Source organism: Monodelphis domestica, chromosome 3, assembly GCF_027887165.1.
Source record: "Monodelphis domestica isolate mMonDom1 chromosome 3, mMonDom1.pri, whole genome shotgun sequence".
Taxonomy (NCBI): Eukaryota; Metazoa; Chordata; class Mammalia; order Didelphimorphia; family Didelphidae; genus Monodelphis; species Monodelphis domestica.
This window is the reverse complement of record NC_077229.1, coordinates 366,186,740-366,204,760: the sequence shown is the minus strand read 5'-3', so window position 1 is coordinate 366,204,760 and position 18,021 is coordinate 366,186,740. Positions and strand designations below refer to the sequence as shown.

General features: G+C 34.3%; 1 protein-coding gene across 2 annotated transcripts in view; it reads right to left on the bottom strand.

Annotated features, from left to right (window-relative positions):
- CDH12 (cadherin 12) overlaps nt 1-18,021 on the bottom strand; it is a 1,480,679-nt gene that overhangs the window by 304,577 nt on the left and 1,158,081 nt on the right. For both annotated transcript variants that reach the window (XM_056824264.1, XM_007486837.3), the window contains one exon: nt 8,296-8,590. In XM_056824264.1, the coding sequence (XP_056680242.1) occupies nt 8,296-8,590 (295 nt within the window). The remainder of the gene's footprint in view (nt 1-8,295; nt 8,591-18,021) is intronic.

Genomic DNA, 18,021 nt, shown 5'->3' with positions numbered 1-18,021 from the left:
TCCCTAATTGATAAATGGACATTCCCCATTGATAAATGTTGAAAGGATATGAACAGACCATTTTCAGATAAAGGAATTAAGATAATCTTTATTCATAGGATAATGCTCCAAATTACTATTTATTAGAGAATTGCAAATTAAGATAACTTAAGACAAATTAAGACACCTCACTCCTATCAGAGTCACTGATATGACAAAAAAGAAAAATGATAAACATTGGAGGAGTTGTGGGGAAATTAGGGCATTAATACACTGCTTGTGAAGCTGTGAAATGATACAATCATTCTGGAAAGCATTTTGGAACAAGGCCCAAAGGACCATTAATCTGTATATGCCCTTTGACCCTGCGATACCACTACTAGAAGTATTATTTCAAAGAGAACAAAGATAGGGAGAAAGGATTAATTCATACAAAAATATTTATGGCAGCTCTTTTTATAGTGGCAAAAAAAAAACTGAAGAGATGTCGAAATTGAGAAATGACTGAACGAGTTATAGTATATGATTGTGAGGGAATAATATATGGGAATAAGAAATGAATAGCAACCACAAAAAGGAAATAATTAAATGTTGAAAAGTGAAGTGAATCAAACAAGAAATATGTTGTACACAGTAAACCAATCACATATGATGATCAACTTGTAATAACTTCACTATTATCAGAAATGTAAGAAACCAAGACAACTCCAAGGGACTAATGTTAGAAAAAAATTCTACCTACTCCCATAGAAGAAACCAAAGGAGCCTGAATGCAAATTGAAATGCAACATTTTTCACTTGATTTCCTTCATTAGATTTTTTCTTGTATAAATTATGTGTATCTTCTTTCATGACATGACAAACATGTATTATATATATCATATTATATGCCATTTTAAGAACAGAGACGAGTAGGATTGAAGAGAACATGTATTGCAAAATTTAAAAATACATCTACATATAATTGGGGAAAATGTAATTAAAAAATCAAAATAGTAAGCTCTCCAATGATTACCCACTGAGAAGGAAAAGGCACTATGGCTGGGTCTCCTGATCCCCATTACCTAGGAATCCATCATCCAAATACCTGAAGAACAAAGTATGGTTCCTTGGATGCCATAGATAATCTATTTTGTCTGTAACCCATTAATATAGAGAGGATAATCTAGGAAATCTAGCTATAGTTAGCCAAGACTCAACTAAAGAAATCATGCACTTTGGCATCACTGAGATGCATTAGTTTCTCTCAAATGTATCCAGTTGTAATCCTGGGAAGGCAGTGAACCAAATAAAGGCTAGCTCTAAGGAGTAGTGGTAAAGTTTGGTTTCTTTTCTTCCTGCCCAAATACTCCTCACTTGGCACTTTCTGAAGAACACGGTAAAGTGTGAAATCTTTGTTTCGCTTCAATATTAGTGTTGATATTCCAAAACGATCTAAAAAACCCATAAGCCACATGATTCCTAGATTATCAGTCAAGATAGTTAATTCTGTCCTCTCTGACAGTGACTATTCTAGGTAAGGATGTGAAGAAAAAACCTCAATAAATCAGTCACTAAACTATCCTCACTAAAAGTGTAAAACATTGTAAACTTTTCTACACTGAAAATTTATGCAGGAATATCATACATACATAGAATCCATGAAAACCAAAGGGGAATTTAGAACATAAATTAAATAAATAAAAATTTCTATAATCTGCCTCATTCTAATGTTTCATAGTTTTAATATTTTTCTTTGGAGACGTCCCTGACTTTTGGAAGCTGTGAGCTACTTGCTTACTATGTAAAGGCTGCCTGCTATGTCTGCAATGCATGTTCTCCAGATTTTCAACTCTCATAATCCTTGTATTTCTAAAAACTCTGCTTACAGGTGCCATGTCTCACCCCATGCCTCAAGTTGTTCTCTCACAACTCAAATTATCTGATTTAAACTTACTTGAGAAGGCAAAACCAAGATAGTGGGGTAGTAGTATGCAACATGGAGAATACCCATGCACAAAACTCCTTTGAGAAGATCAAGAATATGGGCCAGACTCAATCTTGAAAGGGAAATGGATACAAAACCCCAATGAGTAATTTGTTCAGTCAAGGGGGACTTTCTCCCTCTTTCTCTCTGCCTCCTATCTTCCCTCTTTCTTTTCAAATCCCAACTAAAATCAAAGCTTCTTAAAGGTCTTCCCAGGCCTCCATAGTCTTAGGAATTTCCCTTTGAGATTATTTCCAATTTACCCAACATATGTCCTCTTTGCATATAGCCTTTGCATGTTGTCTCCATCTGCCGTGAGCTTTTTCAGATCAGGGATTTTTTTTCCTTCTTTTCTTTGTACTTCTAATACTTAACACATTTTGAACATAGTAAGCACTTGAGAAACTGAATAAAATTCCTCCCAATAATACTTAGCCCTATCTATTGCACTGTCAAATTATGTTTTTTATTCATGCTTTTAGACACTTTCACAATACTATAATTATTCACTATAGAAAAGTAAAATTAATTCCAGGTGGAGTTTATAGGAAGACATTTATTTCGCAGTGCCAATTCTGGTTACCCAGACTGTGATAACACTTTCTAGTTGTCTAGGATGGAAAAGGAAGAGAAAATCTATCCTAGTCAAGGAAATGTTTTTTGTTGGGGGATATGTAAAGGTGTAGTTTTGTCACACAGATCTTATGTTGAATCTGATGAAATCTTGTGATGAAAATCAAGAATAACCAAAAGCCTCCACTTGAGTTTTGGACTCTCAATAATTCAGTTAATCCATGTTTTACAATGCCTAGTAGTAAGTATTTTGCCTTTTCCATTATTCAGTTCTTTGAAAATATTAATTTTCTGCATATGCCAAAGTAGTTATTCATCTTAATGAGTCAATATAATGAGTTATAGTTCATGTTATCTCCTTTACATTTCTATTCTTATGGTATTCCCTTGAATCAAAAAAACTACAAAAGAAGCTATAAAAGGAACCTTTTTGGAAGCAAGCCTGATTCTATGGTATCAGAGCTAATAAATAACATTCAAATAGTAAAAAAATAAAAGATTACAGTGATCCACATGAATACTAAACCACTTTCAAATTCTTCACATAAGGAATATGATGGCAGTAAATATTTGCTTTCATATCATACATGCTTTGGTAAAATGATGTTTTATAAATGACCAATGATTCTTCTAGAACCCTACCTGGCTAAAGTCCAAAATATACTTTTAGTGAATTCCATACAACAACAGAGTGTATAATAACAGGATCTGCACATATATATTATAAATGTTCATTATAGATTGAAAAGTACTTCATAACCAAGTCAAATAAATTACATGAGATGATAATTCATGTTTATTCCTTTTATATTATCGATTAATTATAGAGTAAAATTGAACCTATAATTACTGTTTTGTTTGTGAAATGGGGGAATCATTTACATTTTTTATTTAAAGTACTAGAAAACCAATTTTCTCACTCTTTTATGACCAAAAAAAATAGGGTAATAAATTTCAGGTAATTTTCACTTGGTCTATTTTAATTTGACTTAATACGAGGATAATTTAAATGATCAGTGTTTTTTTCCCTAATTTTTAGTAATATCCTTGCTGTAAAAGAATTAGGAAAACCAAACAGATCATGCTTTTCTTTCATATCTAATGACAATAATTTGACCTACTGGAGATATGTATACAAAACTGAATTAAATAATTTACCTTTTAAATGAGATTTCAGAAATTATGCTGCAAAATGGGCTCTGATAAATTAACCATGACTATCTCCCCATAAAATTATAAGACACAAAATCTTATATACTTGGACACAATGTCAGGCAATTGATACTACTATACTTATGGAATAGAGCTGTCCATTATAATAATGGATGTGAAAGTTTGGGGAAGGATAAGAGAGAAAGATGAAGACAAAGAAAGAGAGAAAGAGAGAGAGGGAGAGAGAGAGAGAGATGAAACACAGAAACATAGAACCAAGCTTGTAAGCCCTATGTATATACTTTATAATTTCAAAACTAAGTGAACTCTTCTGCTGAACCTCTTTCTATAGTCATAAAGATGATATGATCTCTGAATATCTGATAAGGTCACATACACAATTTCAAATATATTTGAGGTAAATCCATGTGACACTTCCTAGAGCCACGAAGCTGTTTATGCCCTAAGGAGATTCTATGCACTCTTCATTAAATGTACTATATGGTAATAGGGACAGCAGGAGTCATCTGAAAAATTTCAAAGTTAGGAAGTCTTAGCAATTGTTCACACTTAAGTTTGAAATGATAGCTTAGGAAGTGATAAATAAGTAGTACTGGAAGGTAAATGTCCTGAAAAGGGAAAGAAAAGTTAGCTCTAAGACAAATGAAGGGTTTTGGGCTTAGAATGATTTCACCTTTTTAAAAGTGGAGGTACCTTATTCACAGTGGAGTCTAAGACTGGAAAGAAGGCCCCAGGTGATTAAAACACAGTTTTATGTGATATAGATTATCCTATTTATCTTATTCCTTCAAATTTCTCTTGGTGCTATCTTCTATTCCCCCTCCCTTTTTCTTTTTCTTTTTTGCATATCATCTGAAACCACTTATTATCTTAATCTCTACCTATGAATGATATAATATAAACAATTTGATTATATTGAAGCCCTTAAAGAAGAAAATTAAATAAGAAAACATTTTTCCCTTTCCCCTTTCTTTCTTATTTACCTTTCCATGTTTCTCTTGATTTTTGTGTTTGGATATCAAACTTTCTGCTTAGTTCTGGTCTTTTCTTTACAAATAATTGGAAATCTATTTTTTTGAATGCCCATACTTACCCCTGGAAGTATATAGTCAGTTTTGTTAAAGACCCAATTCTCTTGCATTTATGAATATCATATTCCAAGCCTCGTGGTCCTTTAGTGTACAAGCTGCCAGATCTTTTGTAATCCTAATTAGTACTCCTTGATATCTGAATTGTCTCTTTTTTGGCTTCTTGTAAAATTTTCTCCTTAGCTTGGAAACTCTTGAATTTGGTTAATACATTCCTGAGGGTTGTCTTTTGAGGATTTAGTGTAGAGAGTGTTCTATTAACTCTTTCAATGTCTATTTTGCCCTCTTGTTCAAGGATATCAGGGCAGTTTTCTTGGATAATTTCTTATAGTCAAGGTTTCTGTTTATTTCTGGGTTTTCAGGTGGACAAATGATTCTCAAATTGTCTCTTCAAGACCAGTTCTCATGGCCTATCATCTTGTCATTGAGATATTTTTGTTTATTTCTATTTTGTCAGTCTTTTGACTTTGCTTTATTAATTATTGCTGTTTTGTGAGATGGTTGGCTTCCAATTGCCCAATTCTGGTCTTTCAAGACTGGTTTTTTGCTATAATCTTTTGATTTTCCTTTTCATTTTGGTCCATCTTGATTTTCATGGCTTCTACCTATTTAATTTTGGCCTCCATTTGGGGGTTTATGTCTTTTAAACTATTATTTTCTTTTTGAACTATTTCCCACTTTTCTTGCCAAAATTCTTCCATCTTTCTCAAAAGTCTGATTTAAATTCTTCAAGATCTTGTGGCCAATTTCCATTTTTTGGAAGGTTTGTATACATTTGTTTGTTTAGTCTCTTCTGCTATTTCCTCTGTAATCTGGATTTTTCCTCCATAAAAATTATCCAGGGTCAATGCCTTCTTCTTGTTCTTCTTGGTGTTGGGAAGTTGTTTTTCCTGAACACTGTTTGCCATCATTGTCTTGGTTTTTCCTTCCCTTTCCAGTCAGAAGTCTGAGTGAGGAGGGCAGGCTCTCTGTTTATGGAGTTAAGGAGTCAGGTTTTTGCCTGAGGCCACCTCTCAAGTTTCTATAGCTTCTACTGTTTGCCACCCTTGTTTGCGCTATCAGCTATCACTATGCCCAAGATCTGCGCTCTTCAGTCTGCTGGGGTTTCAAGTCTAGCTGCTCTCAAGGGTATGTCTTTGGTGGTCTTAGTCAGCTGCCAATGACCTAGAGGTGCCCCTTGCTCACTCTAGAGGTGTCCCTCACTTGCTCACTAATTCTGGGGCACTGGCTCTGACTCTAGTACACTGGCTCTGTGTGTGTGTGTGGGGGGGGGGTTGTGGTGGGGTGGGGGTGGAGGACTGATCAGCTCATATTTTGGTGGAAGCTATTTCACCCCGTTATAGTGTGGAAATACCCAAATCCCTTAAATTCTGCACCCTACTATGGAGTCCCTTCATTCATATGATTTTTTTTTTGCCTTTTGAGGTAGTATGTATCAGTAGGAGATGAGGAGAGGAGGAGTCCTGCATCTACACTGCTGCCATGTTTACCTGGAAGTCTCCAAAACACAGTTTTAAAATAAGCATAATGATCAAGATTTTTCCCTAATAAAAGGATAATTTTTCTAACTCTTAATTTCCCTATTGAGTCATTTATATGCCATGAGAATAACAATATTGGAAATACTTGTAGAAAGACTTCCAACTCTTTTTTTGCATATTCAGCACTCTCTTTCTCTCTCTCTCTCTCTCTCTCTCTCTCTCTCTCTCTCTCTCTCTCTCTCTCTCTCTCTCCTTCCTTCCCTCTTTCTTTATCTACTCTCTGTTCTCTTTGGGTCTTAGTCTGTTTCTGTATCTCTGTCTCCATCCATATCAATAATTTGAAGAATTGGCTTTTCAAATCCTTTTTCATGTATTAAGATTTCACTTGTCTTTTATTGATTTTTATTCCCTTCTAAGATGATAATTTGAGAAGTACTATACTTAAGTCCTCTTTTATATAATAAATTTTCAGTTTTGCAAATGTAAGAATTACTTAAGGGAAGATGCTACCGAAATCTTTTAGGTTACTATATCATTTAGAAATACCAAGATGATTTCCTTTCCATTAAGAACCTAAAAGAAATATACTAACACTTGAAAATGAATATTTGTATTATTCTAACTTTTAGCAACATGATACCACACATCTATCTATTTATATGCATGTATATATTTATATATGCATATGTTAAGGAGGAGAAAAAAAGAAACATACAAAGGCAGAGAGAATATAGCATGTTATGTAAAGAGCCAATGTCAGAGTCTGGAAAGCTGGATTCAAGTATTGCCTCTGACATGTCAGAGGCAATACTTGAATATATATATGTATTTATATGTATTTATGGTATATGATCCTGAACAAATCTTTAACCTTGTAATACTTCATGAAGATTATCAGAGTTTTAAATTAATTGCAGACTTCCACTGGTAAATCATAAATTTTAAAGAAAGCCAAATTTTGATCTTTCTTTAAGCCTGGGTACTATTTTCTTCAGGGGCTTGCTATCAAGGTTTTAGTATTCATTATATTGGGATCAGCAATTCACCTGATTCCAAAGATCTGAAAAAGCTTAGACCAATACATCCCCCATTAGATATACCCAAGAGGTTCCATTTTTAAAAACAAACATCTCTGTTCCCAACCATCTGAGACCAAAAAGTGTTGTAAATTAGTATACCCAATTTTAGCCCAGTAAATTTTTATTAAAACATATACATTTTTTGTGGGTTGACTTTAAAGTCTCTGGAGAAGTCACTGATGTCATAAAAAGTTGCCTATTTAAAAAGTATTTTATGTTTAATAGGAGAAACCAATAAGACTTCAATATCCTAAATGATCATTTCTGGCTCCAAAGCATACTATAATGTGCTTCTCATTATTAAAGAAGAAAGGAACTTTTCTCCCACTTATATATTCTGCAAAAGAACATGAAACATGAAACACTATGCTATTGTTAATGTTGTCTTCCCTAGTTTGAAAAAAAGCTACTATCTGGTGATTCTTCCAATATTTTACATGTCTTTTTCAGCAAAGAAAAATATTATTTGTCTAGAATCACTACTTTGAGGGGGGAAGATGTCAAAATCTCTACAAATAGCCCCCACTTAGCACTAACTCATTAAATACAACTTTGAAGTCCTTTAGCATTTACATGCAATCATATACACACATTGGTACATATAACACTTCAGTTGGTTTACACTTCAGTTAGTTCAATGTGCAGAGAAATGTTATTCATGCTCACTTTATAAACTTAAAAAAAGAATTGATGCTATGAATTAATGCAAAAATGTTATGTGTCCCACAGATTGAAAAAAAGGTGTGTTGCAGTAGACCCCATAGGTATCTTGAAAATAGGACAGCTGAGGTGGGAAAGAAGACTTTTAGTTAGAAAAAAAAAGTTTAAACTGGTAAATGAAAACATTTGTGTGTTCAGCACAGAGTATTTCTGTCTTACAAATCACATACTCAAATATAACCTATAATTAAAAAAGAATTGAGCAGTAGCTAAGATAATTTTTATTTTTTACTCACCCACTGGAGACATTTCTGGGACACTAGCAACATAAGGTCCATCCAAGAACTTTGGCTCATTATCATTAATGTCCTGAACTTTGATGATGAATTCTGACTCGGGCTCCAGGGGCTTCCTGGTATGTATGTCCACAGCCTGAGCTCTTAGAGTATAGAAAGGCTTTTCTTCTCGATCAAGGCTTCTTATGGCATGAATATCCCCTGTAGTTTCATCAATGGTAAAAACGGTGCCAGCTCCATCTCCCGAGAGGGTATATTTAACACTGCCCACTCCTTTGTCTAAGTCGGAATGAAGCTTTAGAGTAGAGAAACAAAAAAGAGAGATAATAAAATTATTAAAGGTATTTCTAAATGAAAAATATTATTTCCAAAATAAATTTTGAAAAAAAATTGTTTTCATACAAATAACAGTTTCAAACTATTAACTCAATTCTATTATCCTTCTTAGTATGGAATTCTGAATTTTAGAGCTGGAAAGAATCTTGGAGATTCTTATTTATTCACAATAATCTCTCAGTTTGGGAAGAATATATAAATAATCTTTATATCAAGGAAAGGAAAATTACTTTATCCATAATTTGAAAAATATGAAAATGGTCACTATTTAGCAACAGGAGAGAGTTTCACAATTCTTTATGCTTTTCTGCCCTGGGGATGGAGGTAGAGAAATGGGGAAAAGATAATATAAGTGAGAACAAGTGAAGATGAAAAATGAAGCAGCAAGGTGGCTCAATGGATTGAGAGCCAGGGTTAGAGACAGGATGTCCTGTGTTCAAATGTGATCTCAGACACTTCTTAGCTGTGTGCCCTCAGGTAAGTCACTAACATACCCACCACCCCCATGTTTAGTCTCCATGTAATTTAATAATGATTTCTCCTCTCCATTAAATTAAATTCAGTTTGGGTTTAAGAAATGCTTTATGTGAGTAGTAAAGTCCTATAAGTGATAAGGTAGATAGAGAATTTGAAACTCTCCTCTCATGATTTTTTTTTTCTTATAATCAAAGTAATATATATATATATACATATATATATATATATATATATATATTTAACTAATAGTTGAATCTTTCTCCAACAAAAACTTCCTGTGGACACTTACAATATCCTTGATTAGTGAATTTGCCTAAGGATGTAGGACTAAGAGAGGCAGCTTGTTGGTGCTCTAAGAGCAAATATTTCAGCTACGAATCTTGGCAGATTTGTACACCATTTTACTTAATTGTGCTAAAAGTAAGCCATGGATAAAGACTATACCAGAGATCTCTACTAATAAAGGAAACTCTCCGATGGGAAAACTCTCTTCACCATTGAAGGAGAGTCTTTCTTCTTTAATTTATAGTTTTAGAGAGTTTTCTAAAAAACAAGAGTCATCAAGTCACAAAGTCAGCATCAGAGACTAAAGACCAGCTCTCTATTATACTATGTCAAAAATAAACAAACATGGAAAAATATATTACTTGAATAATTATTTAAATAGAGATTTTGTTATTTTATAGTTCAGGTGGGGGAGTAATCTAATACAGATTATGACTGAGGACTTAGTCTAAAATCTCATGAATAAGTGAAATAAAACAAAATAAGGCAAAATCCTGACAGTCTCCAGATATGAAGCCATCATACATTACCACAGACCATTCTATTTTCTAAATCATTTTCTTTCTTTTCAAAGTCAACCTGTGTGCCAATTTGAGGAATAGATAATCTACAACTTTGAATGAAAAGAAAACTAGATCTGCAGCCAGAAGTCCTAGGCTTGAGTTTCAGATCCACAGCTGACTTGCTATATGACTTTATATAAAACATTGAAACTTGCTGAGCTTCCATTTTCTCATTTCCAAAGTGAAATTTAAAATACCTGCCCTCATATGTGCTTATGAAGTTCAAATGAGATGATATACATATGCATGCATGCATATGAAAATACTTTGTGAACTGAAAAAATTATATAAAAATTTATGGTAGTGGTGGTGGTGTTGTTACCACCACCATCAATTGCCATGTGGCTGTTCCCAGAAGAACATATGGAAAGCATGAATAAAAAGAAGACTGGGAGAAATATTTTCTCTATGATGCCATAAATGATGTCCTTGATGTATTCCTGAGCAACTGTGGATAAATGGGGAGTCTTAAGCATAAAATCAAGGAAAAGATAAAAGTTCTTTGAACTCAGTAATTTTAAATTGCAATATTCCATCCTACTACTGAGTATGAGGATTGCCAACCCACTCACTCAGCAGGATTTACTTTAGTTTGTGATTAATCCAAAAACATGGGATAGGCAACAAGCTCAGTGAAGAATAGGTAAGTTTTTACAAACTGAATTCAATTTGCCAAAGGCTCTGGAGAAATTTGGTAGCAGAGCGGGAACTTAGTCAAAATCCTGAATAGGTTCTGAAGATACCAAACAAATATTGAACTCCCCTTCTATTAAAATCAATACCATTTTGGCCCAAGGTTATCAAGAAATGGCAAAGCAATATGCTTCACAGGCTGCCCCAGATCCAAATGAAATTCAGTTTTGATGTTGCTGTTGTCTTTACTGCTCCCAACAGTCAGTATTTTAAAATTTACTCGAAGCTAAGATTTATATGGTTTGCAGTCTCAGAAGAGGATGTTTAACAGTGTGTTAAAGATTAGTAAATGAAATGGGGATCATTCATGCAAAACACATGAGAGGATTTTAACATCTCATAGCAGCTTAAAACTGTAGGATGATTAAATAGAGAGGTACATAGTACCCAGGGTAGAGATGCAACAATATAGCTACATAGCAATGACTTACTAATGCAGTCACTTAAAACATGTGTAGCTGACCAGAAGGTTAACTTTTCTCTAATGCACACTCTAAAATGAATTTTAATATGCCAGAAAGTAATCTTGGCTAGTATCTGTATTTTGGTCAATTTGTTTAGATATATTATAAGGGAATGTAATGTAAGAATGGGTGACTTTTCGAAAACATAGGATTAGGGGGAAAAAACAAAGGAAATGGCTAAAAGTTCTGAAATTGCATTAGTTAACTGATTTTTAGGTAAGTCAACTAACCACTCTATGCTTCAGTTTCTTAAAAAATGCCAGTGTGGGTCTACGTGATCCCTAATGTCTTTTCCCAGCATCAGAATTTGATAGTTCTATACATAATTTTTAACAAGCACCTTTAGTTATGATTATATATCTTGTATCCCCTACTTTACATACACATACAAAGACATTTCCTTAGTGTAATAGTAGAAAAATGAATGTTTTCTTACTGAATTTTTGTTGCTTAAAATATACTAAATTCAAAATACTTCATAAGTAATCCCAAAAACTTTTGACTTGCTAGTGCCACCAAAGCTGATCCCTTAGTTGAAGAATTCCTGAGTTATTACAGGAAAAGCAACAACAAAAACAAAAACCTGGCACCCACATATTTAAAGATGAATTGTTCTGAAATTAAACTAAATTGATCTGCAGATAAGAGGCCAAAGATTAGCTTTTTATTTGAAGCCTTTATAGTCTATTCTACCTTGCCAAAATATGAATTATGCTGAAATAGACTCCAAGAACCCAAGGCTCTACACTATTCGATTACTCCCCACCCCACTGCACTACAGCATAAGAAATCTTTTTTTTTTTTTTAGTTCTTACCTTCTGTCTTGGAATTGATACTAAGTATTGGTTCCATAGCAGAAGAGCAGTAAGGGCTAGGCACTTGGGCTTAAATGAGTTGTCCAGGGTCACACAGCTAGCAAGTATCTGAAGCCATTTTGAAACTGCAGACCTCCCATTTCCAGACCTGGCTTTCTATGCACTAAGCCACCTAATTGTTCCATCGGAAGAAATCTTCATAATTATTATTCTTGATTTAAGCCTAAAAGTCAATGGTCTCATTCTGAGAAACAATGACTTTGTAATATGGTCAGGGTTGTTGCATTCATTCACTTCTGGTGTGGAATTGGGTCATGCTATTTCATTCTTTAGTTTCACTTGGTTCCAATGTTAAGAGAAAAACTTATGTCATCTGAGGTATATTCATTTCAAATATCTTTCAAGTTATTATTGGAAAACTGATGAAACACGGCACGAATCACCCTTATTTGTTAAAATAGCTGCAAAAGTACACAGCAATTCAAGAGCTCCCTTAGATTGACAGAGTAAACTAAGTGTTTCATAATAATACAAACTGTTCTCAATGGAAATCTAAAAATTATAAAGAACATCTTATACTATTAATAACAAAAATCTATTGGTAAAAATGTGCTCTGTGGGAATACCTATTGTATGTATTACAGAGTACAGCTGTTAGTTCCAGTAGCACCATTTGACTATATTGAGATTTGACATCATTCCTTTTCTCTACCCTGCTCTCATTAAAAAAAAAATGGACAGATGATTCGTATAGAGATATGTGGTGTCCAGACAGTTGTTTTGTTAGAAGTGGTGATGTTTTGTTGATGATTTCCAAGTCAGCTCAGATGGTGCATGGCAAAAAGATGCCAAGAAAGACTCAGAAAGGAAACTAAAGATTTGCTTCAGAGTACAAATTGAACTTGAATTTCATTCCCTAAAACTTTTCAGAAAGCAGGTTAGTGTAGTGAGTTAAGGAGTTAAGTGCTCAGTAGCTTGATTCTGATTTATATTTCTGAAATTGTACTGTACAAGACAAAAAGATATTCATTCATATCTTTTCTGAGTTGAGAAGTGCACATAAAAATCTAGAAAGCTTTTTATAGCTTGGTAACCAACAGTCATTCATGAACTGTTTTAAAATTGTTTTTTATTCTTTCGGTGTGAAACTAAGGAATTAGACTATGTACTTCAAATTCTAAATAATCATATATTTTAAAAATAATTTTGATTTTGAATGAGTTAATGAGACCACTAAGTTCTTCTATTTCTTTATCCTATTGTTAATCTTTGTAAATTACAGAATTTGGAAATAACCAATTTGAGTCAGTAAGCATTTATTAAATACCTTTTATGTGTCAGGTTCTGTGCTATATGTTGAAGAAATAAGGGGGGAAAAAAAGCAAAACCTTCTCTATCCTTAAATAAATAGCACAAGACCGAATGGCATGACAATATGAAACAAAAACAATTATGAACAAATGAGATAAGATGTTTGAAGGAACAATTGAAGACAATTTTAGGCAGAAGGCACTAATTTTTTAATAAGAATAATCTTTATTTTTTTCTAAATTACATGGAAATACAATATTTTAATATTTTGATATTTCATAATCCATGTGCTCTCTCTCTCTTATCCCTTCCCAATTCTCAAGAAGGCAGGCATTATGATATAGACTATATAATACACATGTGCATATTTGTCATATTGTAAAAGAAGGTTCATATTGCTTACACTAGGAAAAAAAAATCTCACAGAGGGAATAAAGTAATGAGTGTTGCATTTCAGTTTGCATCTGGTCTCTTATTGGTTCCCAGAAGGCACTGACATTAAGCAAGATAGAAAAAAGTTTCTTAAAAAGAGTGGGATTTTATCTAGGATTTGAAGGAAGTCAGGGAAGTCAGCAGATTTAAGTGAGGAGAGAAATTTCCAGGCATGGGGATAGCTAGTAAAAAGGTATGAAATGGAGAGATAAAGTGTATTGGGCAAGGAACGATAAAGAAGCCAGTCACTAGGTTGTAGAGTAGGTTGAAGGGAGTAAGATATAAAAAGTCTGGAAGAGATCAGGTTATAAAGCACTTTAAAAGTGAAACAGAGGATTTTTACTAGATCCTGGAGGAAATAGGGGAGCTACTGGCGTTTGGAGTTTTTGTTTTGTTTTTTAATCCAGATGTGGCATGATTATAAATATTCTATAGGAAGATTACTTTGTTAGCAGCGAATAGTCTTGAGTGGGGAGATACATGAGGCAGAGAGACCAACCAGAAGGCTATTAAATAGTCCAGGAATCAGGATTTCAAACTAGAATGAATGTATTTCTAGTTACATAAATTAGGTGTGTACTTTTGAAAATCAGTCCTGATTTCAACAGTATATCTTTTATACATGAATGTTTCTCAGCTGTGCAACTGATATCTTAAGAAACACCCTTGGCACATAAAAGTAATGAACTAGTTACATCATTCAAGATTGTAAGTATGATTAAGAAAATGATTGCTAAAAAAGTTTATAAATTTGGTATTCTATCAAGTACAACATTTAGCTCATTATTACTGAATCATCTAGTGGGAAACTATTAAGTGTGTCACATAAACACAGGTTATAAAACAAAAGCTGAAGAAGAATACTAAATACAATCTCCCAGCTTGCAAAGACTAACTTTCTTTATGCTTTGCTGTCATAAATTTCAAGGTGGATAGGAACAATCTGTTAATATGCTTTATCTTTTAAAATGTTTGCCACTTTGAAACTTGGGAGCTAGTAAAAACATTCCCCTCATTTGGATAATGATAGGGATGGAGTACATGCCTATTTATTGGCTGAGTACCATGCTTGTATAATGGCAGGATTGGCCAATAAGAGTCCAATCCTGGAAATGTGTCATTAATTGCTTTTGCTTGTTGCCAACTCATGTGGAATCTTGGGAAACTTGCTTTTAGGCATGTGTAATGATGTGCAGGGACAAAACTAAGGTCTTTCTGGGGGAAATTTGTTTTGAAAAATCAACTTATAATAAAGAAGAAAGGTAAAGAGGTAAGAGGGACGGGATGAATGGCACATGAGATGAATTTTGCAGGAAGTCAGGGTTGCTAAGAGGTAGAAAAGAAGGAGTAGGGCATTCCAGGCATATTGGTCAACTGTTTCAAAAATACAGAGGTCAGAAATGGAGTGTCATGAATGAGGAACAGCAAAAATGCCAATTTTGCTGGATTGTAGTCTATACAAAGGATAACTTAATAAGTTTTAGGTGCTACTATTGTTTCATTTTCTCCTTGACATAAAAATTATTAGGGGCTATTAAGTAGGGGGCTGAGGAAAAACATGGTATGGTACTCTGGGAAAATCATATTGGTGTTTACTTGGTGGATGTGGGTAGGACAGGAAGTGAGTAAACATTTATTTACATTAGATGCACTAGGTACTGTGCTCAGCACTTTATAAATGTCTCATTTGATTCTCCAACCCTGCGGGATAGGTATTGTTATTAAAACCATTTTAAAATAGAGAAAAATGAAGCAAACAGATGTTAAGTGATTTACCCAGAATTACATATCTCTTAAGTGTGTGAAACTAGATTTAAACTGGTACAGTTAAATAAGAAAACCAAGTATCATCCAAACAAGTGATTTATTTGGCAGTCTATGCAATTGCAAAACAAACTAGGTTCAGGACTCTTGGTGAAGCAAAAATTTTGATTCAAAGAGAGAATTTTGGGCCAAATAACCTAGAATTTTAGGTTTTTCTCAGTTAAAATACAGTTTGTATGGAAAGAAAAACAGAATGAAAGGGCTAAAAATTTGGTTTCTTTTTGAAGGAGAAAATCTAGAGACAATGAAATGAGGGTAAGGTTTGTTTGGAGGTTATTGGAAAACAGTCAAAAGACACTGAACAAACCAGGAAAGGGGGTAGTTTTCTGACATTTTTTAAGTCTAATGACTTTGAGATTTCACTTTACAAAAATAATGGATAAAGGCAAAATGGAGTCATACTATTTCAATTTTATATAATTCAAGTCTTCCTGACACTATTGCTAGTACCCTATCTACTTTGACAGCTTTGGCTGGATTGGATTAGATCCGGGAGATCAATAAGGAGAAATAATGTAATATTATCTCCTCTCCAATTCCTTTCTTTTCTGATCTTTTTTATTTCTGTCAAGGCACCACCATCCTTTGAGCCTCTCAGGTTCATAATCTTGGCATTATCCTTATTTTCACTACTATAATCACTTCATATATTCAGTCAGTTGCCAGTCCAAAGGTGGGGATTAGAGGTTCAAATCCCACCTGAGCTGCCAAGTTGTAATAGAGAGAGTTTGTCTGGTGGTAAAAAGAGGGAGAAAAAGAATGGAGACTGCCCCTCTCAAGGCAAGTTCCAGGAGAGACAGCTGTTGTTTAACTTGGCCAAGGGAGAGAAGAGGGGAAGTGAGTCTGTAGTTACCCCCTTCAGCCTCCCCTCAGCTATGGTTGCTCACCCAAACTGTCTTTTCACTTCCCTCTAATACTATTATATATAGAGCTTCCCTCCTCAAGAGAGAGAAAGAGAAGTTACTCTCACCCTCAAGCTGGAACTGTTTCCCCAGACAATAGAATCAGTTAGGGAAGACAACAACGTTTATTCTAAGTGATCAATTGGGGATAACACAGGAAACTGGCTGCAGGAGGGGTTTGTGAGAAAAGAGGGAAAAAAGATATACCTATTCCAGCTATCCCTTCCTCCATCCTCAAGTTGGGGCACCCAAACCTTGGCAGCCTTGGGCTCCTGAGAGATTCAGGTTTGGATAGCCCTGATCTTGAACCCACTGGACACAGTTCAGACCCAAGGCACCAGGAACTGTGAGGTGATCTTGTTAGCTGCTTGGTGTCTTCTCAAGCAGGCCACTTCAGTTGGGAATTGGGAGTTGGGGTGAAGGGTGACTAGTCGCCAGGAGAAAGATGTAAGTCTTTTCTCAGGAGCAAGTCTTGACCAGATCTTTTCGTCAAGCTGTTTCAGGATTGAGAGAGCTAACTGACTCTCCCACAGAATCTCCTGCTCTCTTAAGATTCCAAAATCTCTCCTGGAGCCCTTCCCCCATTGTGGCTGAGGCTCCAGCAATTTCCCAGACTATAACTCCAGTTCTTGGGTTTGAAACCTCTATCACAGTATGGTTTAAACATCCACTACCTCTCTAGCATTTTACCCCTTCTCTTTGCTCATATAGCTACCATCTTAATTCAGGAACCCATCCCTCTCTTACCTAGATTATTTTAATATTCTTAATCGTCCTTCTTTTCTTAAGTATCTCAGCACTTCTGGCCATCTTATATTGTACCACAATATTTATTTTTCCCGTTTTTATTTTTTACATATAATTGTAAATTTTTTAAACATTTCTTTTCTAATATTCTACAATCCATATTCTCTCTCCAATATGACATAGGTTGTATACATATTATCCTGTAATACATATTTTAATGTTCTTCATGTTGTGAAACTAGACACATATTGGTTACACTAAAAAAAAAATCATGGAGGAAATAAAGTAAAGAATGGTATTCAGTCTGTATTCAGACTCTGAGTATTCTTGCTATGACAAAGGGATATCCTTTTCTGTCCTGAATCCCTTGGAGTTGTCCTGGCTCCATGCTTTGTTGATAATAGTTGAGTCCTTCACAGTTGATCATCATATGCTGTTATTGTTACTGTGAATAACATTTTCCTGGTTCTGTTTACTTCACTTTGTATCATTTCATACAAGTCTTTCTAGTATTTTTATAATCATTTTATTTGGCATTTTTTAAGGAAGAATAATATTTTGTTATAGTCATATACCATAATGTGTTCAGACATTTCCCAAATGATGGACATCCCTTCTGTTTCCAATTCTTTGCCATCACAAAAAAGAATTGCTATTAACATTTTTGTACAGGGTAGTATTTTCCTCTGTCTTTAATCTCTTTGGACAAAGTTATTGTCCTTCAAGGCATATCTGACCACATAATTCCTCTACTCAATCAATAGCAGTGGCTTCCCATTGCTTCTAATAAAAAATTAAAAACTCCCTATCTAGCTTTAAAGTCCTTCATAATCTGAACTCAGCCTATCTTTCTCATCTCATTTGACATTACTCTCTG